General features: G+C 42.1%; 2 protein-coding genes and 2 gene segments (V, D, J or C); 2 read left to right on the top strand and 2 right to left on the bottom strand.

The window, feature by feature from the left end:
• LOC138412315 (Ig kappa chain V region Mem5-like) overlaps nt 1-975 on the top strand; it is a 28,671-nt gene extending 27,696 nt beyond the window's left edge. The window contains 1 exon segment of the V gene segment in view: nt 430-975. Coding sequence covers nt 430-752 — 323 coding nt within the window.
• LOC138412316 (Ig kappa chain V region Mem5-like) overlaps nt 1-2,121 on the bottom strand; it is a 47,252-nt gene extending 45,131 nt beyond the window's left edge. Inside the window, 2 exon segments of the V gene segment in view lie at nt 1,565-1,862; nt 1,965-2,121. Coding sequence covers nt 1,565-1,862; nt 1,965-2,013 — 347 coding nt within the window.
• A 1,980-nt stretch (nt 2,122-4,101) lies between these two features.
• On the bottom strand, nt 4,102-15,617 carry LOC109643219 (serine/threonine-protein kinase PAK 2-like). 4 transcript variants are annotated; one of them, XM_020108256.2, is made up of 15 exons: nt 15,299-15,617; nt 9,934-10,127; nt 9,724-9,830; nt 9,390-9,537; nt 9,266-9,282; nt 9,054-9,161; nt 8,294-8,414; nt 8,150-8,213; nt 8,014-8,062; nt 7,427-7,539; nt 7,230-7,347; nt 6,708-6,807; nt 6,363-6,559; nt 5,760-5,897; nt 4,102-5,450 (listed from the first exon to the last, which is right to left on the bottom strand). In XM_020108256.2, the coding sequence occupies exons 2-15, from the start codon at nt 10,109-10,111 to the stop codon at nt 5,364-5,366; spliced, it is 1,545 nt and encodes a 514-aa protein (XP_019963815.1). In that variant the 5' UTR covers nt 10,112-10,127; nt 15,299-15,617; the 3' UTR covers nt 4,102-5,363. The 4 variants fall into 4 exon arrangements, with proteins under 4 accessions (XP_019963815.1, XP_019963817.1, XP_019963818.1 ...); XM_020108258.2 differs by having other exon boundaries at nt 9,934-10,100; nt 15,299-15,611; XM_020108259.2 differs by lacking the exon at nt 15,299-15,617 and adding an exon at nt 11,674-12,065 and having other exon boundaries at nt 9,934-10,100.
• On the top strand, nt 15,114-26,461 carry hltf (helicase-like transcription factor). Of its 2 annotated transcripts, none has more exons than XM_069536372.1 (25): nt 15,114-15,229; nt 17,114-17,319; nt 17,910-18,076; nt 18,283-18,425; nt 18,622-18,683; nt 19,326-19,397; nt 19,592-19,783; nt 19,909-19,983; nt 20,232-20,292; nt 20,401-20,443; nt 20,607-20,674; nt 20,815-20,862; nt 21,220-21,330; nt 21,410-21,501; nt 21,759-21,902; nt 22,116-22,248; nt 22,460-22,595; nt 22,820-22,999; nt 23,226-23,341; nt 23,540-23,721; nt 23,849-23,971; nt 24,500-24,612; nt 25,059-25,239; nt 25,476-25,556; nt 25,828-26,461. In XM_069536372.1, the coding sequence occupies exons 2-25, from the start codon at nt 17,122-17,124 to the stop codon at nt 25,969-25,971; spliced, it is 2,865 nt and encodes a 954-aa protein (XP_069392473.1). In that variant the 5' UTR covers nt 15,114-15,229; nt 17,114-17,121; the 3' UTR covers nt 25,972-26,461. The 2 variants fall into 2 exon arrangements, with proteins under 2 accessions (XP_069392473.1, XP_019963813.2); XM_020108254.2 differs by lacking the exon at nt 15,114-15,229 and adding an exon at nt 16,530-16,646.
• Nucleotides 26,462-27,023: the final 562 nt, after the last annotated feature.

The raw sequence follows: 27,023 nt of genomic DNA, 5'->3' as shown, positions 1-27,023 counted from the left end.
TGGCACAAAAATCTGATGTTGAACACAAACAGGATTTTATCAGTAAATGCAGCTCAGCTTTGTGTTCACGGTTCATGTGGTGAAAAGGAAGTGAAAGAAACAGACGACAACGGTTTGAACTGTTTTCACACCAGTGTTTCAGCTCTGTGACTTTAAACAGAAGAAAATCATCTCAGGGACGAGTTCTTCACTGTCACACGTTGAGAAACAGACATGAAGACGTCATCAATAATCATCAATAATCATTATCAGTGAACCTTCTCAGCCACATTGACACTTGAACCCTGCGGCTGATGGTCTGACACTGAGTGAAGATGTTAAACAGTAGAAGTTCTTCTGTTTTATTTTATAACGTGCAAGAAATCACCTGGACGTCATTTTGCTTCATCCTCATCCCTTTGTCTTTTCTCCCCCCTCTCTCTCCTCCAGTGGGTGTGGTGCGGCCCACCCTGACCGTCCTCCCCCCCTCCAGTGCAGAGCTGCAGCAGGGCAGTGCCACTCTGGTGTGTCTGGCCAGCGGGGGCTTCCCCTCGGCCTGGAGCCTGGGCTGGAAGGTTGGGGGCAGCAGCAGCTCCTCGGGGGCGTCTCACAGCCCAGAGGTCCTGGGGAAGGACGGCCACTACAGCTGGAGCAGCACCCTGAGCCTCCCTGTGGAGCAGTGGAGCAAGGCGGCCTCAGTGAGCTGTGAGGCCAGTCTGAACGGACAGAGCCCTGTCACTCAAACCCTGGACCCTGACCGCTGCTCGGAGTAGAGAGACGACAGGATGGAGTCATTGTGCTCTACTGTGGGTCTGTTTGATTTACGTGTGTTCTACTGCAGCTCTGCACGTCTTCATATCTTTGCTTCAACATATTATCACAGTTCAATGTTGTATTGTGCTACTTTTTAAACAAGAATAAATATTTCATGTCATATGTCATTTGTTTTTCACATTTCTATTCTTACTTTACTGAAATAAAAGAAATCATCACTAACATCTGCTTCTGTTTTATTTCTTCTGCAAGATATTAATGTAAATCTGTGTTTTACTTCCACTTATACAATAATTTCTCTTGTGTGGATCTGCATGAAAACCATGTTCCTCACTTCTGAGATGAACAATTCACTTCATTCAAATGATGAAAATCACATATTTCATTAGTTTGTAGGACTTTCCTCATAATTCATATTATTGTCAACAAAAGTGTCACAAGTAAAAACTTCAAATGAAACCTGAGAAGTTAGAGGGAGATGACACATTTAGCATAAGAGTTATTTAGATATTTAGTTCCATCCATGTTCTGATGTGTGAGTGCTTAATGGTAAAACACCTTTGAATGTGTGATTATAATATTCATCATATCACTATTTAATAAAGTCAGAGTTGCTTCAGAGATGGAACTGAATGAGGAGAATACAAAATGAGAAGTGTGTGTGGGCTTTGTTTCAGTTAAGATTCTTCTGCTTGACGACTCGTGTGTTGTGTTCACTGGACCAGTTATTCTCTGTGCAGCTGCAGTGGACCAGTTTCACTTCAGTCAAACTGAGGGAGGTTTTTGTACGACTCTAAATCACTGTGTGAACACTCCAGTACTATGTTCACCGAGACAGTAATAATCTCCAACATCTTCAGCCTGAACACCACTGATAGTTAAGGTGTAACTAGAACCAGATCTACTGCCACTGAATCGAGACGGAGTTCCTGAATTAAGAGTTGATGCATAATATATAAGAAGCTTGGGAGCCTGTCCAGGTTTCTGAAGGTACCAACTGAGATCACCACCAATATTTGAACTCCCTCTGGCTCCGATGTTCACAGTCCCTCCAAGTCTAACAGACTTGACTGTGTCGGTCTGAGTCAGAAAATTGTTGGCAGCAGACTCTGAAATCAGAAATGAATGAAAGAGCATCAGAGGAAAGAGTTCCAACAGCCTGTGGAGGAAAATAAAGACAACACATTAACACCATGTTCAAAATCTCTCACCCTGACTCAGAAAAACCATCATGACACTCAGAGTTACTGTCAACATCATCCTGATGCAGTTTTCTGTGCGAGCGTGTGAAAACTGCTCGGACTCTGTGTAAGGCAGGAGAACTTAAACTCTGGAGCAGCGATGCACAAAAGTCATGCAAACACACACCTGCGGATGTGAAACAGAAAAAGCAGAGTTCATCTCCCTCTGGATCATTCGACCATTTCAAATCTGTCCACAGAAAACTTAAACATGTCTCACATGTTCTCCCAATGCCAACTCTACAATGGATTATCATTATGTATTTTCTTTCACATCTTGATAAACTGCAGGCATTTCATCGATGATATAAAGATGGCAGCAGAAAGGCAGCGATATATAAACCACAGCTTGTTCCACTGTTGCTCTAAACAACCATACAGGCCCATTCATCAGCTAATGACATACATGTTAAATTGTCATAAAACGTAGATTGTGTGCTGATGGAGGAGATATACTGTAAATGTATTTTGCATTTCTGTCTGATATGAGTCAGCCGTTTTCTTTTTCTAAGTGAGGAACACTGTGCGACCAAGTGCAGCCGTGAGGAGGGAACTGAAATTAAATCTGAGTTTCACTTCCCCCTGAATAGAGATTAACATGGGACTTTCTGCAGGTTGTGCTCCTGCACAGGTAAAGACTTCAGTCAATTCTCTTCTCTGTGGAGAATGAAAATAGAAATAAATTATATATATTATTGATCATTTTGTATCATGATTGGAATCATAGTCAACTAATGATGAGAAGACATGGAGATGAACGTGGGAGTTTCTGCAAGTAGAGCTTTGTACCATGTTCAGGTGACCAGCGCCTGTCAAAAGAAAAACACTGATATTTAACTGTTTAATAAAAAGTTAATGATATAAAGGATAATTCCAACATAAAGTTCTGTATCAGTGATTCTAGAGGTTGTTGATTTGTTACAGAATCAAACCAGTATCTCACCCAGTTTGTGGACTGACGGCATCAGACATCATCAGTCACATCGTAATTATGTGATGTGATGTAAATAATACAATCATTTTACACAAGGCAGAGAACGTGATGCCATATTAGCAATAAGCAGTGTGAGGACACAGTATCTTTACTTTGTCTTTGTACTTAAGATTAGTAGATTCATTTTCAGGTTCTTTTACTCCGTGTACGAATTTCAGCAAATATGTGTACCTTCCATTCCACCACGTTTTCGCAATGAATTGTGTGACACGTTCACATTGTTTTGTTTTTTTAATAAAATCTTAAAAGCAATCAATGAACGAGAGGAGAATGGGTCCATTGATCCAATCAGAGCAGGCAGGTGACATTAAATCCCACCTCCTGTAGCAGGATTGTAGGATGGATGGAGATTCAATTAGTCATGTAATAGATCCTCGCATTACAGAATCGGATACACTCTACATGTACTTTTAATATTTTAAATATATTTAAAAGCAAGTACCTACTGATCTTTTACTGAAGCAGCAAAGTTGATGTGGTACTATAACTTCAATGTTTTGTGTCTGTACTTTTCCTCAAGCACATTAAATCCAGTGAGAAGATGAATGCTGCCCTCTTGTGTCAAAAGACAAAAAAGTCTACCTCTGATCCCCTGCGTCTGTCTCTGAAGTTTCTTTGTCTTTACCTTCTCTCATCCTCGTTTCATGTGCATTTCATTTCTCTGTAGTTCTCTGGTTGACACTGCATCAAGAAACTAGAAGGGCACTAGAGCTCATACCTCCACCAAGACCAAACAGTCCCCTTACGAAACCACATTTAAATTCACTAGATCTGGATATTTATTTGGAATTTCACAGGATTTTACACAATCAAATATCAGTCCCGAAGATCCATGAATTATTCTCAAAGAAAACAACGGAAATGCTGAAAAAGATGTGGTCATGCAGTGAGAGACAACTCCTTGATCTGCTCCCTGATCTGGACGGCCACCAAACTTTAACTGGTCTTTTCTTGGGTCATGAGCCACTACTCTAAAAAAAAAAAAAAAGAATTCATGGAATTAGATTGAGTAATTTCTGCAAACAAACAAACACAGAGAAAATAACCTGAGAGGTAATAACCCAGGATCCAGACCCCGTGTCCAGCAGCCCCATTCAGGAATCCAGACACAAGTCTATTCAGGTCCGCCTTTATTAATAATTTACATGCATGGATTTTATTTGACAGTAGAAGAGTTGTGTTTTCATGATGAGCCTTGATGCATTCTTTTTAAATTCTTCAATCATTCATATCACACATACAGTATAAATGGAATGTGTTCTAGTCAAAAGCCACATAATAGTGATGTTGATAGTTGCATGCACCCAGTGTTAGCGTCTGGTGGTGAGAAGGCAGATTGCAAACAACTCCTCCTTTCACCTTCGCTCGTTCCGAGTGTGCATGAGAAACTACAGTGGCATAAAAAATAATCTACTGTGTTTTGGGCTACTGTAGAAACATGGCAGGCTCCATGGAAGAGGACTTTCAACCCAACAAAGAGCTTGTTCTACGCTAACAAATCATTTAAGGTCCATTTGTGATTTTTTTTCAGCGATTGTCTAAACTTGCTGTAAATCGAGGTGTAAAACAAACTCACGTTAAAACTAATCAAATTTAAAACTGATTGACTCAGGTCTGGCTCAATTTCTTAGGGCTTATCAATACAGTTTTAGGGTTTGGAGTGCACAAGCACACCGTTCAGGGAGGTAAGAATGAATTGGTATAAAAAAAAAAAAATCTTCTGTTGTGTTAGTCACAAATATAAAACAACGATATACATACTTTTTAAAAGACATTTAAAAATTCAGGAAACTACCAATTTATAATGTACAAAAAAAAAAGGTTTTCCTCCAGTTCAACAGATCATTTCAAACATAATTGTTCTGGTACTTAGACCAACACACACACTAAGGCATCTATTGCAAAAGGCAGAGATGAAGACAAAACACTGCATTGAAGAATAAACATCAGACGGTTTGTGAAGTTTCTAAAGGATCCCACAGAGAGTTTGATTGCAGAGGCATGTTTTGGTGCCTGCTAGCAGCCAAAACTGCCGTTAGAAGGTTGAAGCTATAAGGACATTTTCCATCTACCACTGAATAACATTAAAAAGTTTCATGTATAAAACCAGACTAACGTTGGAGTCCCACCTCTTTACAGGAATGGTTTAACTTTCAGTGAGATACGGGTGTTGGAAGCTACGACTGCAACGAATATGGAATTCAGCACGGCTGCGTGTAGCTTTGGAACGAGGCACAACGGTAAGATAAATATGGCTTCAACTGCTAAGAGTGGAGATTTTACTGACGATCATCATAATACGTAGACCAGTAGAGGATGCTGGCTGGTTTGTTTGGATGTTACTGGTGTTAGTTATCGTCTTTAGAGCCTGGGATTTAGCGGTTGCTCCTCATGGCCTCCTTGGCTGCCAGGATGAGCGGGGTGAGGCTGGACAGAGGCTTAGCCAGCTTCAGGAATGGATGCTATGGACAGACAGGCAAACAAAGAAGTTAGATGAGAAGACTGATGCTAGCCATGTTATATAAAGCAACAGCTAGTTAGGCTTTGCACAACCACTGGAAACAGGGGTTGTAATCAGCTGCTGGCTCAAGCTACATACCTAAATTTATAATTTATGTGAAAAAACGATCAACCGGTTGCTTTATAATGATAATAATGAGGAGAAATCAAACCCAGCGGATTAATCAACAGTGAAAGTTAGTTGTGCAAAATGCTTTTGAGTGATCTGTATTGATAAGTTGAGGCAGTATGAGGGTGTCTGTCAGTTCTACCTGCAGCAGTTCCCTGCCTGAGCCTCGTTTCTCCACGTCCATCTCTAGACAGCGCGACAGGAAGGACCTGAAGACAGGAGACAGCTTCTCTGGACTCTGCAGCTCGGGGGTCCCATTGGTGGCGATTAAATACAACGCCTAAGACAGAATACAATCATGAAGCAACCATTGAGATTCCTCACGGTACTAATCTTTGTAGTCATTATATATTTAGCATTTACTACATGAATAGACATTTCTAGAATGATCTAATACTAAAGATCAAATGTGATACCTGGTGATCACAGTTGTAAAATGTGACATAGAAACAGTGATAAAAACATGAGACAAGACTAAGGGCCGAAGGGAATCTCATTAGTTTTGCAGGTGTTTCATCATAAATTGAAGAATCTAATATTTGACCTCATGGTGGTGCTAGAGGAAAGGTCAGGGGATCCTCAGATTCACTGGGATTCAACTTCTAACATGCACATATGAATATTTTACTAAAATTACTGGTTTCAGTTATTAAATAAGTATAAATCTTTGAAGGTATTCTCTGAAACTATAAACTGTAAATTGAACTGAATGAATTCTCAACCTGTCCTCTCTTTCCACACTTACTCTGAGAGGGTTCTCATTGAGATACGGCGGCTCTCCCTCCACCATCTCTATGGCCATAATCCCCAAAGACCAGATGTCCACTTTAGGTCCGTAGGCTTTCCTGGTCACCACCTCTGGCGCCATCCAGTATGGAGTCCCCACCATGGTGCTGCGTTTGCTCTGCTCTGGAGTGATCTGGGCACAGAAGCCGAAGTCAGCTGCAAAGAGAGGAAAGGGGAAAATGGGTTGAGTCCAAACCACATGTAAAATGAAAACAGTGTGATATTCAGTCAGATATGTGTCTGTGGGTCTGTGCATGTTTGCATGTGTGCGCTCTCTCTCTCTCTCTCTCTCTCTCTCTCTCACTGAGTTTGACTGATCCGTCCATCCCCAGCAGAACGTTGTCACTCTTGATGTCTCTGTGGATGACCTGGTTGGCGTGAAGAAACTCAAGAGCCTGAATGACCTGAGAGAGAGAGGGAGGTGAATAATCTTTAAATTTAATGCACTGTTATAGAAGCATGACAGAAATGTTTTAATATGACTTTTAATAATTTGACTTTTGGTAAATAAATGGTAAAAAAAATAATAATTTAAAGGAAACATGATGCTTTTTCATTGTTTTCGTGTTATAAAGGTTTTTTTTTTTTTTAAATGTTAAAACTCGTCAGTAGTCCAGCATATAAATCACACATCTGCATATCACATGCCTAGCAGCCATAGTATCCTGTTCCCTGACAAAAGTAAGGCTAGAGTGGAGGCCGGCATTTCCTATTCCTTTCTAGTCCTCGTCTGAGATGACTCTGTCGGTGGATTTCTTGATTTATGTGCTTTGACAGATTTTCACTGATATCTTGTGAAAGCTCAGGGGTCTCAGAAGAATCGTACCTCTCTGCAGACAGCGGCGATCTGAGCCTCGTCCATGCACGTCTCCGTCACAACATCGGTTAGCGAGCCACCAGCCAGGTACTCCATCACCACGAAAAGCTCGTCCCCCACCAGGAAACTGAAAATGCACACAAACTCAATCAGACTCACACTCGGTACACGTTATCGTACATCTGCATGTGTGGGGTCAGGGTTACCTATCTACAAAATTGACAATGTTGGGGTTCTTCATCTCCTTCATGACCAGGATCTCGTTGATAATTAGCTCTTTCTTCGGCTGCTTCTGCAAGTTGATCTGTTTGATGGCCACCTGTGAAACACAGCATACATCCAGGTAATTCAATTATTTGCAATGCTACTTGCTTATACTGTCAGTATATACTGTTAGTATAGACTGTTAGTAGATTACAGGACTGCCAAATTCAGGAGATATATAATTAGCTGGGACAGAACATTGATAAATAGATTCTTTGACATGTTTTTCATGGAGATGTATTTGCTCTGATAAGAGTTGAACATTGGGTCTGAGGTCTTCATCTTTTCCTGGAAACATTTTTGCTTGGTCCAAGGATTTGTCTGACCATGAAATGCTGCTCTCACAGGAGTATAATTGGCTCTGCTCTTCACCTACAGCGATTACATCCAGTATCTCATACTGAAACATGGCAGCAAGCAGTTCAACTGTGTGTGGTTCATTTCATTTAGAAAAGTGTGAATTAAGCCGCGTACAAAATCTGTGAATCAAATATGGCACTTTCACAGACACAGGATGAAGTGACCTTACCTCTTGTCCCGTGGCAACATCGATGGCCGTGTAAACTGTTCCAGACGCCCTGAAATTCGAAAAACAGTCAGAGGTGAAATAAAGTGTCTTTCCTACATTTTCCTTTCATCCTCCATCCTACACATCTGTGACTCACCCCTGGCCGATCTTCTCATAGCGAGTGTATTTCTTCTTAGGATCTCCGATGCTGACAATGGTTCCTAAGATTCCCAAAAATAAAAACTGTTGAGTCAGCTCTACTGGAGCCTGAAATAAACGTGGCTCTTCCTGGAATTCATACTTAGTTTCTCCATGATCTCCTCATCAGTCATTTTGCCTCCCTTCTTTTTCTGTCTGTCAGCGGCCTTAGAGGCATCACCCTCTGGAGCAGGAAGTGGATCTATCACCGACTTTGTGTACACCTGACACAGCACAGCAAGAGAAATTTCAGGAACGCTGACCTTTGATGACCTCTCCCATATTTTGTGTGTGGCTGAATGTGATTATAGTAATAAGCTAAAATTCACTCTGGGTTATAAAATAAATGCCTGAAATAAAATATGACTGGGTGGTTTTATATTTCTATATATTTCTGGAATATCTACTAATTCCAGAAATCTGACCATATGTGAAATGCATCACACTTGGCATGTGTATTATCAAAGGCCCAAGTAATTTGGGCTTTTGATATGTTCAATATTAATACACTTTGAATAAACAGGCGACCAGCGCAGTGGCTGGGAATCATCAACGCATTATAACAACAGTGTGTTTCAGACAACTGGCTCAAGTACGACAACTGTAGTTGTGGCTTCTACGTACTGAATCGAGCTTCACCAATTGTCGAATTATAATTTTTATAATGTTTTAACTGTAGTGCAGCCTCAAGGTTCAGCAGACTGAGTGACTGCAGGTCCCTTTTACAGTTTCAGAAAGAAAGCTGCAACCTGCATCACTACAGGCCAAACAAACAGCACCTTCCAGACAAGTTTGCACAACATATATAAAATAACAATGTCTTCTCCAGTGCTACTCCAGTCACATCTTTCGTCTCGACTCACTGATTTTGTGTGTTCTGGTCGTGGGGCCACAACTGGAGGTGGTGTATCGTCGTCGTCATCATCGTCGCCGCCCTTGGTCGGGGAGGTCACAGTACCCTGCTTGCCCGGCTGCAACAGCAAACACATGCAGAGAAAGCGAGAATGAAATTGACTGAATGCATTCAATGTGATGTAATGGATGAAGAGCAGAAGCAACAAACGGAGGTGCTCACCGACTGTGAGTCTTTATCTGAAAGAGACAAAATAAAACAACAGACAGTGTCAGGACAGAGATGATAGCCTGCACAGTAACTACTCTGGAATGTCATTTCCCAGCTGACCAAAAAGAGAACTGACCCGAGGCGGAAAAACTGAGGTATTTTTGTTTTCCACTGGTGGAGTCGTAGAACTTGAGGATGTCGAGGACAGCCTGAGGATTTTGTTTCTGTTCAGATTTACTGATATTTGAGGTCTGAAGGAGACGGGCCCACTGCTCTGGCATGCCCTGTACAAACACACACACAAATGGAAATTGTTATATAAAAGGAATTATCCATAAAACAAAAGCAAAGAGTTGCTAAAGAGTTTCATCATATAGCTGGTTGCTCTCTAATCTGGGAGGTCATCTAAAAACCATGGTACACAAACTACTTCTTACTGGTGCAACAAAGTGTCATGTGACTATACTTACAGTGAACTCTCCAGTGACGGCATCAAAACCCACATGGATGGTGTGTTCAAAGTCCGATGGGGAGGAAATCTCAGGTCTGTCCTTGTCCTTGTCCTTCTTCCTGCCTCCTGCAGACAAAGGTCAATGTGTTGGTCATCCACTGCCACAAATGTAGTCTTTTTACTGTCTGTGTGTGTGTCTGTGTGTGTGTGTATTCTCCCAATCCCTGACCTTTCTCTGAGGCAAACATGGAGATGATCTTGTTTCTGGACTTCCTCTCCTCCGGCACAGACGGCAACGGCCGAGAGCTGTGATTGGCTGACTGGGGGTCCTTGGCTCCTCCTCCTTGGCTGCTCATCCTGACAGGGGGGGCGGGGGGCTTGTCCTCACACACTCCGCTGTCACACATTTACACACACGTACACCTGCCGAGTTGGGATTGGATGCAGAAATTCGAATGCATTCAAGACACAGAGCAAGTCTGTTGTGGAACGCTCAATAAATTATACTCTCTAATAATTTTGGTTGTTTTTTTAACTCTTGTTGAGGGTTAAGGGCAGATGATGTCACACCCTGTTAAAGCCCTATGAGACAAATTGTGATTTGTGAATATGGGCTATACAAATACAATTTGATTGATTGATTGTGAGGGACAACTGTACATCAAGTAAAGTTGAGCCTCCAGTAACACAAACAAAGAAACAACTGACAACAAATTAAAGACTGACTCACACCGACCCAACCAATCCATCCAGGTCTATATGTGCAGATCAGTGTTGCAGCGTGGGGAACAAAGAGTGTGAGCAGGAAGCAGCTCTGACTGGGCAAAAGTGATGTGTTGAGTCTCGTTCCCATTTTCAAATGAATGAGGAAGGAGAGAGAGAGAGAGAGAGAGAGAGAGAGAGAGAGAGAGAGAGAGAGAGAGAGAGAGAGCGAGAGAGCGAGAGAGAGAGAGAGAGAGAGAGACTGAGAAAAGTGGCAACGAGTGAGTTGCTTGGAGGGGACTGTTGGGCCTTGGCGAAGGTTTCTTCTGAATTTTTTTTGAGGAAAAGTGTTATGCAGAGATGTGTTTCTGTTATTGAGCCTTCAGTGTCAAAAAAGAGGAGAAAAGAATAAAAAACATGAACGACACTTGAACTTTCCTACTATGACAATAGGATTCTACTTTTACATGTAAAGGATTTTGTATGAAGCACTTACACTTTAACTGTTGTTATTTTTACACATGTTCAGGATGCATTTCCTTCACACTCAAGTTTGATCCACATATTGTGATTGTAAACGATCATCTTCACACAGACACACAAACTCGTCAACCTTCATATGTTGCAGCGGACGCAGTTCAATTCACTCTGAGCCCACGACCTACATTCTTGCTGACATCACAGACAGGAAACAGGAAGCAAACAAAGGTTTCCTCACTTCCTGTGTCTGACCACCGATGACACTGCTCATGTTTGAACCCGAACATGAAAACATGGCTCGGGTCTGGCTGAGACCAAATCTTTGCACACAAACCCTCCTCCTGCAGCAGCTCCACTGAGACGACTTCAGGTGTGAAGATGTGTGACAGAGATTCTTTACCTATGTTCAATAACCGAGCCCCTTTGCCACAAGCTACAGACACACAAGCACTGACTCGACTCACACTGTTCCCCACCCTGCTGCATTATATCTGACACATTCCCTGTGTTCTTCCACTGGGATCGAAACTATCCCAGTTACCATTGTGCAATCATTTTCACTCACCTGACAGCTATGTGCTTACATGTATCAGGTTTACACACTTAAGTTCACGCATACTGCCCATAAACTTCCAACTTTCCAACGTGGCAAGAATCATATCGTTATAAAAACACAACCCTGGGAGCTCGTCCACCTACAGAACGTGAGACACTAGCTGAGCTTTCTTTGTGCCTCCAAATGTCTTTTCATTTCCTTTGCCTCATATCTGAGCTGCCACGTACTCACCTGTTTGTCGCCTCTTTCTGCGTCTCACAGAAGACCAGGTAAACGATAAAAACAACTGCCGTGTTCCCAGCAAGTGTGTGCAGCTTCTTAACAGCTCATTTATCTACTTAGCTCTCACTGTATCCTCCCCCGTCTCTTTCTCTCACTCTGTCTTTTCACCATTCTCAGGGCAGGTCGCAGCAGGCTGCCTCATTCCTCAGTGAGCTTGGATGGGACAAGTGTGTTCTTGCCCTGGCTGGATAAAATTAGACCCAGTCCAGCCTTAATGTGCATTTTCAAAGTCTCTCTCCCTCTCTCTCTCTCTCGTGTGTGTGTGGGGGGAGATGGCTCGCCAGGCTGAGACAAGTTGTCTCTGCGTAGGAATTCCATAGCTGCAGGGCTGCAGCAGGCGTGTTCTCCTGTTCATCTCACTGACACACACACACACACACACAACACGCCCTGCTCTTAAACTCACACTCCCCCTCCCAACAGGCGCTGCATTGTGAACACTTGAACTCCTCTCGTGTAGCTCTGAGCTAAGTTTTCTGAGTGCTGCGGCGGAATCTTTTGAGGGAAGCAGACAGGTGCAAACATCAGCACTGCAGGCTTGTGTTTGTGTAACGGTCCACGCCCTCATACTACTGACACCATTATTGGATTAAGTTGCTCGACAGCAACATAAACCCAGTGACATGTTGAGCAGAGCTAGGCCAGCATTTCCACCCCCTGCTCCGAGTCTTTGAGCGTGAGACGTCGCTAACACAGCTCCGCCCCCCCCTGTAAATGTGCAAGATGACAGCATTTTGTGTCTGGGATACTTTGGCTTCATCTCTGGATAGCGGGAGGGAGTGGAGCTCAGAACCAGAAGATACTGAATTCTCAGTTATAAAGACAAGTAGTAAATCAGCCAGACAGCAGTTTGTCAAATGATAGATTGGACTGAGTATATGTTAATTGAAGGCTGCACCTTCACATGTATGTCTCTGCTTCCTTGGTTACCAATCATACAGTTTCACATCCAAACGACATCCATGCTTTTTCATCATGGCCTTGCCTCAGAGCCTGTCACATCTCCCTTCCCTTCATAGTTTCGGTTCCTCGTTCTCTCGCTTTCTCGTTGTGTCAGAGAACTTTCTATTCCCTGAGTTTGGCCATGCACCACTGGGGGAGGAACACTTCCTCATCCTGGAACTCCCCGCGATCCAAAAGAGCGGGGGGGGGGTTCTACCAACCAGAACACTGCAAACACAGCGGCCAAGCTGTTTACAGGAAGTGGACAGCAAGCCCTTTGTATTTGGCTTCTATAAAAGGAAATTCTGTGTAGGACTTCCTGGAAGGAGTGATAAAGCCTGCACAGACAAAAACACACGCTAACCACTTCCACCTCATTTTCATTCAGTGATAGAAGCACAAGGTTCATACAATCAGACAAAAACACACACGTGCACCATATATGTGCACACAGACACACACAGTCTGAGCTCAGTAGCCTGTGAAGTCACTTCACTGATTACGGGTCAGGCAGTGAATGAAGCGTAAACATACTGCCCAGCTGCACACCCACACTGAACACCTTATCCTGTTATTCAAACAGCTGCCTCAGCCCTGTGTCAACATCACCACGGATCAAAATCTCCAACCTGGCAAACCCAACGTCCCAGGAAACTGTCGCCTCTTCACTCCACGGTTTGGCCCAGGTACAGAAGGAGACTCAAAGCACCAGTCTGTTTCAGTTTCAGAGTCTAAGAAGCAATTTGAATGTCTGGTTCAGTGTCTCTGCGGGATTAACAGTCTGGACTGAGAAATCACATTTAGAGATACAGAGCTACAGAGTCCTAACTCTCCCATTGAAACGCACACTGCTAGACACATTTACATGGACACCAATATTCTAATATTAAAAAAGAGTCTGCCGTGTTAACAGCCAAATCAGATCAAACTCAAAATAATAATTAAGATATGTGTAGTGTTCCGACCTTACTCTACTTATGTAGACATAGAAACGTCCTAATAACGTCCTATTGGAGTTTTCACAGCTATTTGTGACATCGACATACGGCAGTTACCATCTGCTTGATTGTCTTTTTCGTCCGTATAAATGTAGTCACTGTTCCAGTTTTCTAGAACCAAAAGTCACATATTCAAATATCTGGTTTTGACTAAAATTTACAGAAATCCCAAAATAGTTTAATATCACACATCTGACAAAAAAAAGCAAATCTCCACTTTTGAAAATCTGGATCAAGCAAAACAATCATTGTTTTGCACCAATTCAATTGTTAATTATTGGAGATATTTGAAACTTTCTTTGCATTTCCAGGAATAAGTCAGTATTTTCACAAGACCCTGACTCATACAGATATCAGCCAACATAGATATTTAAAAAAAATTGGCTTGATTACCAAGGTGTCATTGTGGACCCTTATGACAAAGGACTGTGATCGAGGATTGATATTTAACAGTTTTACGATAAACTTTACATAGAAAACACAAAATTCAGATTTTTATTTTTCATTGTGTAATATCTAAGTTTTCATACCGGGAAACATAAACGCAGATACATTGATATGTCTGTGAATGGCTCTCATTTTGAATCAACCAATAAATCTTTTACTTTCTTTAACTTTTAAACTAAGCTTTTGGTTTAACAGGACATGTCTGATTTCTTCTCAATACTTCAGCTTTGAGCCAGATCACTGCTGCTCTTAGTCTGACGTGGTTATAACAACATCTAAGTACTATTACATGTGGAAGTCTTTAAAGGAACAGTGTGTAGAATTTTGTGATATCTAGTGATGAAATTGCATGTTGCAGCTGAACACCCCTCACCTCACCCTCTCCTTCCAAACATGAAAAAGAACCCGAGGTAGCCTTTAATTGTCATAAAAACTAAAAAGGTGTTTAGTTTGTTCAGTCTGGACTAATGTAACAAACATGGCGGCCTCCGTAGAGAGGGTCCCCTCGATGTAAAGATAAAGTATTTAAATATAAAGGGTCTTTTCTGGGGTAAAGAAAACCACAATTTAGAGATGAAAATGAGATGAAACAAACTACTGAAAACATCATTAAATTAAACTACATTACATTTCTGCCAATAGTTCCCTTTCACCTAAATCTTACACACTGGACCTTTAAATCAAAATCCTACAGTGAGTAAAAGTACAAAACTATACTGCGGTTAAGTGTCAAAAGTACTTGTTTCACAGAAACATGGTGTTTCTGTGAATAATAAACCTCAAAAGTGAAGTAACATTATAAGTGAGAGCTGGAAAAATACCCATCATTCCTCACTGCATGTTGGAAACAGTGTATGCTGCTGTTTGTGTTGAACCAGACATTTAAAGGCCCGTCGATTGAAATGGTGCAGACCAGTCTCTGCTGTATGTCATCACACATGTTAAGTTCGTGCATCACGTGTTATTAACGATGAACACATCCATTCTTCTAAACGAAAAAGCAGCAGAAGCCGCAAACACCAGGATCTGTGGATGTCTCTTTGTTTTTGGAAACAGGAAAAGTGTCTTTGTTACGTGATTGGCGGAGTGAACCCCTCCCAGTCTGGATAAAGTCAGAAGTAAGTAGATGAAGCACAATGTTGGTTCAGATCAGACTGAGTGAAATCAGTGGGGGAAGCTCAACTCACCGGTTCCTCTCAACCGCGAAGTATCAACCGCTCCCCGGTCAAAACTCCTCCGCGTCTCTTCCGCTGCTTCTCAAAACTCCAGATTTGACGCCGAGGTTTCACAGACCCGAACCGGAGTGAAAACAACTATCTACCGTCACTTTGGTCCAGCTTCTCCCACCCCCCTGAGTGGGCTCTGGGCCTGGGCTTCTCTGTCTGCTCGGCCCGGGAGAGGAACCAGGCGAAGAGGAACCGGAAAGTCGTAGACTGAACAACCGAGGAACCGGGAGCTCGCGGCTTCCGTAGCGCCTGGTGCGCGAAACTCAGAGGCCGCGTAAACGTGCAGGAGGCGTGTCCTTAGTTTTCAAAATAAAGTTAAAACTTTAGTAAGCACAATATTTTCAAAAACTATATTTGTTTCAGACTTTCATATATATCCATACCATTATACAAATAAATATATCTATTATTATTTCCACTATTGATTCATATTCGAATAATAATTTCTGAATTAACCATTGGCTGCGTATACAAATGGACGATACGTCTCCACTGAGTCTCACTGTCCAGATACGAAGCCAAAAATATCCAAGACATGAACGCCACCATCTTGCATTTGGAATCTGTGCAGCCGCGATTGGCAGAGGTAGTGAGGTCCCACCCATTACGCACACTCAACTAATTGCGAGTCAGTCTCGGCTGTCAGTCGTGACATTACTGCCTGATTTTATTGCATCAATTGTTCACATTTATATTATTATTATTTACACATAAACTTTAATGGAAAAAACGCCACTTGGATGAACATCAGTAGTTCCTATCACACTACCTAAAATGACAGAAATAAAAAAGTTTATTCGACGTGAGCCTTTTAGTTTGGTCCATGTTCCATCCACTAACATGGAGGAGGTGGGGTTTATCACCTGTAACTGCAGCCAGTCTATAGACTTAATTAACAATCTGCCATGTCAAAACTGAGAAAAGTGCATTTTAATGAATATTGGAAAATAAAAAACCTTTGATTATTTATAAAATGAATACACTTAGTAATTGGTGATGTTTTACTTGGCTGCTCGCTATGACTACCAGAAGCTATGGGATACAACTATAACACCAATAATAAATGCTTATACAGACCAGACATGTTTTGTAGTGTAGGTTATTTTTATAAATCTAGATACAGACCCATAAACAAAGAATTTGTAGTTTGTATCCTTAAAAAAAAAAAAAATCACGAATTAGATTTTATTTTGAAGGCTACTACCGGACGTTTCAGACTAACTGCAGCTGACTCCTGGATCCAGGAGCAACAGAGAGACAGAAGCTCAAACAGCAGAAATAAACAAACTACGATCCAGAGGAGGAAACAGTAAGAACGAGTAGTTACACAACAGTGAAACCACGTGTGCACTTTCTCTGTAGCTGTGTGTGTGAACGCAGCCGCAGACCAAACAGCGCAGGGTTAACTTAGCTAACAACTTACTAACGTTAAATCAAACCGCAAGCTAATGCTAACATCTCAAACCGTCTGTCAGGCTGAACTTCACTTCTACTGACGAGTGTTTGTTGTGAATGCTCGGTCACTTGTCCAGTTGACTGTGTTACCTTGTCGGTTCGGTGATGCTAGTTTTCTGTAGCTACAACCCTCAAAGCTATAAATTGTGCACCTGCCTAAACGTTTCCTGTTTCCTGTGTTGTAAAGTTTTGGTTCCTGGATGTTTCCTGTCATTGGATCCCACAGCTCCATCCCCGACCGGGGGGTTGTTTATCTTGTCAGCTGATCTCTGCTGCCTGTCCAAACTTCCATCCCTCTCTCTGTCTCCGTGTCTTGTCCAGGTGTCCAGATGAGTTTCCACACGTGGGACTTTCGTTGGGGTGGTTATACTGAGGCCGACCTCTTCTCAGAGCCCCATGAATCCAACGCTGAGACCCTCTCCCAGGCCATCAGAGCCGCAGTGGCCGAGGAGCCGGACGCAGATGGCAGCGTGCTGTTTGGACACCTGCAGGGCACCGTGGTCGGCCTCAGATTTTACACAGGGGTGGTGAGGATCAGTCAGGGTTCTCTACTGCTCATCCACCACACTGATTTCACAAATGGAGCCAGAACAGAGCTGCACTGATCACTTCACTGCTCACTCACACCACTTTCAGAGCTACTCAGCTGACGTCCTCTGAATGAAACATTTTCTTCACACTCGTCCTGTATTCTTTACACAGGCTCCCAATTAAGTTCAGGATTCATTTTAAGGTTTGAACACTGCATGGTCAGGCACGTGTGTACCTGCTTGTACATCACCAGCCGGTCATTTAGGTCTTCTGATCAACCCATCACGCTCTGTTTGTCTCATATTTCTCAACCCACAGTTTCCCTTCCCTTTATTCATCCTCACCCTTCTACCGGATCTCTCTCTCTGCACATCCCTTTATCCTCTTTTCCATTCCTCCCTCATCTCTTCTGCCTCTTATGGTAACTACTCATTTATTTAAAGTCCCTTTGCTCTAGTCTTCCATGGTCTAGTTTTCCAAATGCGTTGCTTGACTATCGTCTCCTTAATTTACCTTTTTTGTGAAGCACTTTGTGACTTTGCTCCGTGACAGGTGCTACACTTAAACCGACTATTTCTCTTTACAGGTGAATCAAGGGGAAATGGTTGGTTTAGTGCGCGAGCCGCACAATCCATACGACCGTAACGCGGTGATGGTCGCCAACATTTATGGCAGCCAGGTGGGACACATTAAGCGGGAGCTGGCAGCAGCTATGGCGTATGTCATGGACAGTAACTTGGCTAAAGTAGAGGGGTGAGTAGTAGATGGTTACTGGCCTGTCAGTGTCATATCTGTGTTTGAAAATTCCACACTAATACCTGACCAAAAAATGACAGCTTTGACATTAGATTTTCTAGATCTGAGATTATTTTTCATTTAATCATTCATTCCGAGCACCTGTGAGCTTGTGTGTGTGTGTGTGTGTGTGTGTATCATTCCTCGTGTCTCTGCTGTGTCAGGGTGGTGTACTCAGGCACGAAGAACAAGTTCAATATGCCTGTGATGCTGTCGTTCTGGGGAAGAGAAGAGAACAAAAATGCCGTGATTGAATCAATGGCACGCCGTGGATATCGGCTGAACACAGGTGGAAGCAAATCAACAGGTATCCAACCTCACCCACCCCCTCGCACTGATGCACGTAGCTAACTTAAGTACTACGTCAGAGATATTTGTATTTTTCAGAGAAAATACACAGGAACTGTGTCTGAGTCTAGTGCCTGTCTGTCTATCACAAATATCAGCCACATCACTACCTTCACTTCTTAACTGTGTGTTTATCTGCATGTGTTTGATCGCAGGTGCGAATCAAACATCCAGCGCATCTAAGAAAGGTTTGACCATCCCACTGACTGCAGAAGAGGTAAGCTACTCAATTTCAATTCGTAAAGGTATTAGCATAAACTTTACAGAGCATTTAATGAAATGTTTGAAATGATGTGTCAGTTTTTGAAAATAGAATCAGGTTTATTGTTTCCTAAAATGAAGCACTATGTAACTTTTACAGAGCAACAGCGCCCTCTGCAGCCAGACTTGGTGATTTATTCTTTTGGGTTTAAGAGATTTTTATGTCGAGAAAAAAGTCACTGAACTAAAACACAACAGAATGATGGTTATTACCCACGATCCCCTGCTTCCTGAACCAGAAGAGATGCTGCTGTAACAAATACACCAAACTCTGTGGAGAATTCTTCATATTTTGAAAGTTTACTGACTCAATATCAAAGATAAACTGCGATTATCAGTCAGTTACACACTCCTGACAGGAGATCGTACCCACTCAGAGCACTTACATAGAGCAAGAACAGATGTTCAGGGTGAGGAATGGCAATGAAAACAGCCCCATTCACCCTTTTCCAAGTCAGTGAATGATGTCTACTTAGAGAACACATCATTTCATTGTGTATAAATTCCATGTTAAAAAGATGGGGAGAGACACATTTGCAGTCGTATTATTTGTGGGAAGGATTAAATCATTTTTTTATGCATATCTTTTTTCTTTCAGCTGAAGAATGCGTTTGATAATCTGTTTGAAGGTCTGATGGAGAGTAAAGACGGCGAGAAAGAAGCAGTTGAGGTGCGTACATGATATTGATTGGATGTATCTGTGGTCAGAAACTAGTTTTACTTTGTATTTCTTACTATTCTCAATGGTATGATTTTTATATTTTTATCATTTTAAACCTTGATTTTCACAAAATGGAAAACAATATTCAAAAGTCTTACTGTACATTCAACACATTGACAGTGTCTCTGCATCTTTCTCTGCAGTCTGTGGTCACTCCTCTCCTGCCGCACCAGAGGCAGGCACTGTCCTGGATGTGTGCCCGAGAAAACAAATCTACGCTTCCGCCCTTCTGGGAGAAGAGAGGGGAGCTGTACTACAATACCCTCACATTTTTCTCTGCCAAAGAAATACCAGAGAGGGTTCGTGGAGGAATACTGGCAGATGACATGGGACTGGTGAGTCACACACACACACATGTGCACACACACACACACATGTGCACACACACACATGTGCACACACACACACACACACACACACACACACACTGTATCTGACAACCCTTCTTTGTGTTTTTCAGGGAAAAACTCTGACAACCATTGCTCTGATCCTCACCAACTTTCACAATGGAAAGCCACTGCCTGTGGAGAGATGTGTAAGTGTAGCTGTGTTTAACATGACCTCGTTCAGATCTGGTATTTAACATCCGTCCTGAGTGATGCGATCATAAGTGGTCAGCTCAATGTACAAGTGTGGACATGTTCTAATGCCAGCTGCGAACAGATGAACTTAGAGTTGTCCACTTAGGATCAGATTTCTCAGGACAGATGGAAACGGTCTTTGTCGGTTTGCATTCTGACTTGTTGTGAGCCGTTATAAAGTGTTTGTTTACATTTTCTGCAGGAAAAGGGGTCCTCACCCTTTAAAGCTAAAACCAAACCCCAGATGTTCTCCAAACTAAAAGGTACACAACACTTCACATCAATTTGCAGCTGCAGATTCTTCATCTCTTAAACTTAAGAAAACAGTATAGGAGCTCTAACAGTAGAGGTGATGTGGGTCTTTGTTTCAGGGAACAGCAGCACAACTGATGGAGCAGGAAGGAGCTCAGACCTGTAAGTGTGTTTTAATTGAATATGTCACGCTGGCATGATATTATCACTATTATAGTGGAAATTCTAATATTTGACATCTTCACACCTGCTCTGTAAAATATAACAATGTTTAGAGCCCTGTGTTTATTGTGACATGACTGGATGATGTTCTTGTATGGGTCAGTTCTCAGGCAGAGGTGATCTGTGCTGATATACCGGACATCGTGGAGCGAACGTGTGAGTCTGAGAAAAGTAAGAATTGACAGTGAACTCCATATTTATTATTTTTTCATACTATACTATTTTATACTTTTTCACTTCTGAGTGTTTCCCTTGATTGTTTACGCACTTCTGTCTTTAAAAACATTTGTACCTGACCTCTCCATTTACAGGTGCTAGCAAAGGAAAGATGAAAGCCACCAAGAGAAAGCCCAGTAAAGGTTCGATACACAGTTTGTACCTGTGCATGTTAGAGGCTATGTGTGACCAGTGAATTGTTGTTTAGGAGGTTTCACTTAATACTGTTTTTTTTTTTTTGTTTGTTTAAAGTAGAGCCCGACTAATATGGATTGTAGGGGGGAGGGGTGATAACAATATTAAGTAGTTGATACATTTCTTATACTGATATATTGTTATCTTTTGACACAGAAATGTAATTGAGGCTTGACATTTTACAGTTTAAGCATAATCTTTGTTGTTAATAAAAAAAACTAAACAATAGATAAAAAGAAAACACAGATTCAAATATATAGAACTCATGCATAAAATCATTGGAATGAGTTTTGCCTGAAATGCAGTGGCCACAGTTTTGCTGGAGGATCTGGACTTCGCTGCAGCGCTGGGTGGGGCAGCATCAGACACAGCCCCGAAGAAAAGGAAAACTGCCAACAAGGCCACTCCCACAGCCAGTGAGTTCTAATTGAATGTTTTGGTTTTAATTTAGTGGAGTTGAACTCTTGGAGACGTGTGTCCCTGTTATATGTTCAGGTGTGGAATCCCTCCTCCCTCAAAGTGCAGATGACTTATCAACAAGAACAACTCTCATCATCTGTCCGCTCTCTGTGCTCAGCAACTGGCTGGTAAGAACACAGAATCACACAACAACAACAACAACACACGCACAGTCATTTAGAAAGAAAAAATGAATCCATCAATTGATCAGTTGTCAACTGCAAATTAATCTGCATGTTTTCAAATGCAAGGACTTGATCATTTTCTTGTATCATGTGGAACAGTCCTCTTTTAAAAGTGCAAGTTGTAACTGGCACACACTGAAAATGATCGTGAGGAGTCACGCGTCATGTTTTCTTCCTCTGTCTTTTGTGTGTGAGTGCAGGAGCAGTTTGAGCAGCACGTGCATCCCAGTGTGAAGCTCAACGTGTATCTGTATTACGGCTCGGAGCGCAACAGGAGCAAGAAGTTTCTGTCCTCCCAGGATGTGGTGATCACCACGTACAACGTTCTGTCTGCTGACTTTGCCGTATGTGAATCATGTGTACATCAGTGGCCGCAACATGTCCTCACAGAAAATAAACTTTTATTAAGTTCAGACTGTTCATTAGTTCCTTTCGATACAGTTATCCGATAATTGAATGGCTGCCGTGCATCTTAAGTATATGTTTCAATTCACGCCAGTACGAGATCAGTTTATTTTCTTTAAATAACAAATAAAATGCATTTGTTTGTCTTTCAGAATAAGAGTCCCCTCCACGGGATCAGTTGGCTGAGGGTCGTGCTGGATGAAGGACACATCATAAGAAACCCAAACGCACAGATGAGTAAAGCCGTGTTGGACCTGAAAGCAAACCGTCGCTGGATTCTGTCAGGTACACCAGCCTGTAAACACCCCAGCACATGAGAATTATTATTCATCATCTATTCAAAAAAAGTGGAAACCGCTTATATTGATCGTGTGTGAGGTTCGGTCAGACTGATCACTATAAACAGGAGATTTGTTTTCTTAATTTCTATTGCAGATTCTCTCTCTCTGTCATTTTTAATATTTTTATTCATTTCAACCACCACAAAATACTCCAGGTACTCCGATCCAGAACAGTGTGAAAGACCTGTGGATGCTGGTGGCTTTCTTACGTCTGAAGCCATTCGATGTACGCGAGTGGTGGAACAGAGTGATCCAGAGACCCACGACTCAGGGAGACAGGGACGGCCTGCAGTGAGTGTTCCCTCATACTGTATATTACATTGCTACAGGGTTGTACACCACACCACAGATGGAGCCATTTACTGGAAGTCTGAGTGAAGCTATATCTGTGTTGGATTATTATTCCATTCAAATATTATTCATTTATAACATTTAAATTCACGGTTACAGTTGCCAGAAACAGACAGAGGCGACTGGAGCCAAATCAAATATTTCTAAAATGATGCTGTGTGCAGGAACCTTCAGACCCTGGTGAAGTGCATCACCCTGCGGAGGACCAAGAGCAGTGAGGCGAATGGGCGCCCCCTTGTGTCCCTGCCTGAGAAGACTGTATATGTGGAGCAGGTGGAGCTGAGCCAGCAAGAGAGAGAGGAGTACGAGCTGGCACGCAACGAAGGAAGAAACACCATCGGCAGGTGTGTGTGTGTGTGTGTGTGTGTGTGTGTGTGTGTGTGTGTGTGTGTGTGTGTGTGTGTGTGTGTGTGTGTGTGTGTGTGTGTGTGTGTGTGTGTGTGTGTGTGTGTGTGTGTGTGTGTGTGTGTGTGTGTGTGTGTGTGTGTGAACTTGCAACACATGGCTGTTGATGAATGCGTTTTGAATAGGATTGTATTGATATATTGTTTTGTTTAATTTTGTGTGTAGATATGTAACAGAGGGGTCAGTGCTGAGGAACTATGCTGATGTGTTGGCCATCCTGATGAGGCTAAGACAACACTGCTGCCACCCTGATCTACTGGCCAAGATTTCCTCAGATTTAGGTAAAAGCTCCTTTTCCTCTGTTTTTAAAAAGTCCTCTTGCTTAAAAAACTTAGTGAGAATTTTAGATTCACAGTAGAACTTTAACACTTAAAATCATTAAACTGTATATTACAACTATAATGCTCTGTGTGCACTGTGTGGAAATGATTTGTATTTGAATCAAATATTCCTTCTCCGTGCTCTCACTTTGTCTGTAGGTGCGGCAGCGACGCCTTCAGAGCTGCGGGAGCGTCTGATCGAGAAGCTGCGGTTGGTGTTGGCCAGCGGCTCTGATGAAGAGTGCTCTGTGTGTCTGGACTCGGTCCGTCTCCCCGTCATTACACACTGTGCACATGTTTACTGCCGGCCCTGCATCGCACAGGTCATCAGCACCGAGAAGGTACATGTGCTGCCGTGAACAGAGAGGAGGGCTTGTGCTTACATTACAATTTGAGCTCATTGGAAAAAGTTTACTCTAAAATATAAGATGATTATTTAGCTGTTCATTTCTGTTCATGTGCATGAAGGAGACGGCACGTTGTCCTCTCTGTCGAAGTGAGATCAAGACCAAGGAGCTTGTAGAGTTTCCACAGGAGGAAATGGAAGAAGAGAACAGTATGAAGTCTGAGAGGTGGAGGACAAGCTCAAAGGTACACTGCTAAAACCACCAAACAGATAATGATAATTATTCTGTAGACTATGAAAATGCAGGAAATAATTCATTTGAAAGCTAAAAGAAAATTGTGTTTGAATCGATGCTCTGTGGCAGAATCGAGTCAGTTCTGTAAATCAGTTTAGTAACTTAAAACATTCTGCATCTTAACATTATATGTAACAGAAATTGTTCACCATATTGATTCATTGATGCTTAAATCAGCACAGGAAATGATTTCTTTTTTTAATGAATATTTTATATTTTTCTGCCTTTCACATGATCAACATCATGATTAAAAATGTCTCCTAAATTTGTTTTTAAATCCTTCTAATTGAAAATGAATTCCTTCCTTTCATACATAATCAAAAAGGCCTCAAGTGTTTGTATTTATGATCCTGGTCGCGTTTGTGACTCTTTCTCTTCTTCTTTACTCAGAAGCCACGAGAAAAGTATTCACACCGGCAGTGTCACAAAATGGTACGTTACCATTTGACCTCGGTGTTGTTTGTCTGTGTCTCTGCAGGTGCAGGCGCTGATGGAAAACCTGCTCAGGCTGCGAAGTGAAGACGGCAGCATTAAAAGTTTGGTCGTCTCTCAGTTCACACGTTTCCTCACCATACTGGAGACCCCACTCAGGTAACACACACACACAATCACACTGCGCCAGGGTTGGGTTGTTTTGATATCTCTACTGTAAACACCTCTCACAATGTAGCTCCCCTCTGACTCATTCATTTCATTATTGTGGTGGAAAATTGTGGTTAGAGGTAAAACATATATAAGTTTCTCCATTTACATTATTTCACAGTCATCGAATAACAAAATGAAACACCTGGTCTGGACTGTACATGAATCAAACTATAAGGTTTGTTAAGACACGGGCTGGGAGAGAAAGCCTGAGGGTCTGAGCAGTCTCTGCACAGTGCAGGGAGGATGTTGCAGTTACACAGTGAAGTTTACACCAAAGTCATCCAGCAGAAAAGGAGAAAAGATTAAAAACTTTCTCACATTGACCTAATTAACCTTTAACAATTCCTATTATTTGTTTTCATCTCATCTTCGTCCTCTTCCCACTTCACCAGAGAACATGGTTTCACTTTTGTGCGTTTCGACGGCACCATGAGCCAAAAGAGGAGGACGCAGGTGATCCGGGAGTTTCAGAGCTCCGCAGCCGATGGCCCCGCCATCATGCTGCTGTCACTCAAAGCTGGAGGGGTGGGGCTCAACTTGACCGCCGCCTCTCGTGTTTTCCTCATGGACCCTGTAAGTACCAATGTCAACAAGGTGTTGGTAGTGGAAGTTATACTCTAAAATAAAACACTGTGTACTGTATCTTAAAAGCTTTGTGAGTTTTATAAAACACATTGGATGTAGCCCGTCAAATCTTAAGCGATAAACTGCTCCACAGTTGGGTTCTCACGCCAACAGATAGGTTGTATGGTTGCAGGGATCCTAAGTGTCTGTGGTCTGAAACGTACGTGTGATTGCATGTGTTTTAGGCCTGGAACCCAGCCACTGAGGAGCAGTGTATTGACCGCTGCCACCGTCTGGGCCAGAACAAGAAAGTCGTCGTCACCAAGGTCAGAAAACTCAGACTCCATGTTTGTAAAGTTGTTTTAGGGTTTGCACTGAAAGTTGTATAGCAAGTTCTGCACTGTCTGTTTTACTGACAGCGGGAAATGTTTGCTCTGTGTGTTGTGATTTATGTGATCTATCATCATTATTATTTTCAAATGATTTCTTATAAACATATCAATCAGTTTTACTATAGAGATGGATACACAAGAAAGGTCGTTCACCGAGGAATATTTAGTTTGTGTGTTTATTTTCATTTTGTGTGTGTTGCTGCAGTTTATTGTGAAGAATTCAGTCGAGGAGAACATGGTGAAGATCCAGAGGCAGAAGCAGGACCTGGTGGAGAAAGCTTTTGGCTCCACAAACACGGACAGGAAAACGTCTCGCATTCATGACATCAGAGCTCTGATGGAGCTGTAGACTTCTGAAACTGGACCTGAACATTAACAAGGAAACAACACAAACACTGAACTGTACCAACGGTTCATTTTGGTGTCAGACATTTTCAAAGGTTTCTTTTTTTTTTATAGTTGCTCATTAATGTTCTCCATTCTGTTTTATTTAATGAGTCACATTTTGATACAGATTCATACGCACGTTTGGACCAATTACAAGTTTTCATTGTCGATCATTTGTGATGTAGAGTTTGTCTTTGCTTATGTTTGATTATAGAAAACATAAAAACTGGGCCAATACAGGGAGGTGGCTGATGAAGAAATAAACATCCTCCTCCTCCTCTTGCAGAAAGAGATGCAGGACATTGATACTGAGCCTCTGTAGCTACTGTTTCTAACCAGAGCGGCTTTCAGAACGTTGCTGCTCTTCTGCTTGTTCACTAATGTTTGTCATCGTAAACTCAAAGTTTGAGTTTGTCAGTGTTGGTTAGATAAATCTAGAAATGTGAAAACCATCTTGTGCTCTTGTTATAATTATGTTCGTACATATTTAACAAATAATTAGCTGCAGCCCTCCATCTAGAAATACTGTCCTGCAATTGTAGCCTCCACCAACCAGTGTGGTTTCAGTCCAACACATTTTATTTCCACACTCACGAGGTCTGTGACTGTTGACCTGACTGTTGATGAATGAAATCTAATCAGTTCATCTTCGAGTCAAAGTGGAAACTGGTAAATGTTTGAAGAAATTCTTAAAGGCAGACTTGAGATGTGTTCAAGAGGCCACCGTGACTTTGACCACCCGGATCTAATTATATAATCTTTATGTTGTGTGTCTAAGTGAACATTTGTACCAGATTTGAGAGGATTCTCTCAAGGCTTTCTTTAGGTAAAGCACTCATAAGGTAAAAATGGGGTTTGTAAGCTCACAGTGATGTTTACCATCCTCCACCAAAATATAATCGGTTCATCTTTGAGTCCAAGTGAGCGTTTTTACCAAACTTGTAGAAAATCCCTCATGGCGTTCTTCAGATATCGTGTTCACAGAAATACCAATGTATGAGCAGACAGTCTGGA

Source organism: Paralichthys olivaceus, chromosome 12 (genome assembly GCF_024713975.1).
Source record: "Paralichthys olivaceus isolate ysfri-2021 chromosome 12, ASM2471397v2, whole genome shotgun sequence".
Classification (NCBI taxonomy): domain Eukaryota; kingdom Metazoa; phylum Chordata; class Actinopteri; order Pleuronectiformes; family Paralichthyidae; genus Paralichthys; species Paralichthys olivaceus.
This window is presented reverse-complemented; position numbering and strand designations above follow the sequence as displayed.

Coding starts and splice junctions, on each gene's coding strand:
- hltf (XM_069536372.1), top strand. CDS start 17,122: ATGAGTTTCCACACGTGGGACTTTCGTTGGGGTGGTTATACTGAGGCC. Junction 20,444..20,606: donor GCAGGAAGGAGCTCAGACCT/GTAAGTGTGTTT, acceptor TGTATGGGTCAG/TTCTCAGGCAGAGGTGATCT. Junction 23,000..23,225: donor GGAAGAAACACCATCGGCAG/GTGTGTGTGTGT, acceptor TTTTGTGTGTAG/ATATGTAACAGAGGGGTCAG.
- LOC109643219 (XM_020108256.2), bottom strand. CDS start 10,111: ATGTGTGACAGCGGAGTGTGTGAGGACAAGCCCCCCGCCCCCCCTGTC. Junction 8,415..9,053: donor GACCAGAACACACAAAATCA/GTGAGTCGAGAC, acceptor GTGCTGTGTCAG/GTGTACACAAAGTCGGTGAT. Junction 6,560..6,707: donor GGACGGATCAGTCAAACTCA/GTGAGAGAGAGA, acceptor CTCTCTTTGCAG/CTGACTTCGGCTTCTGTGCC.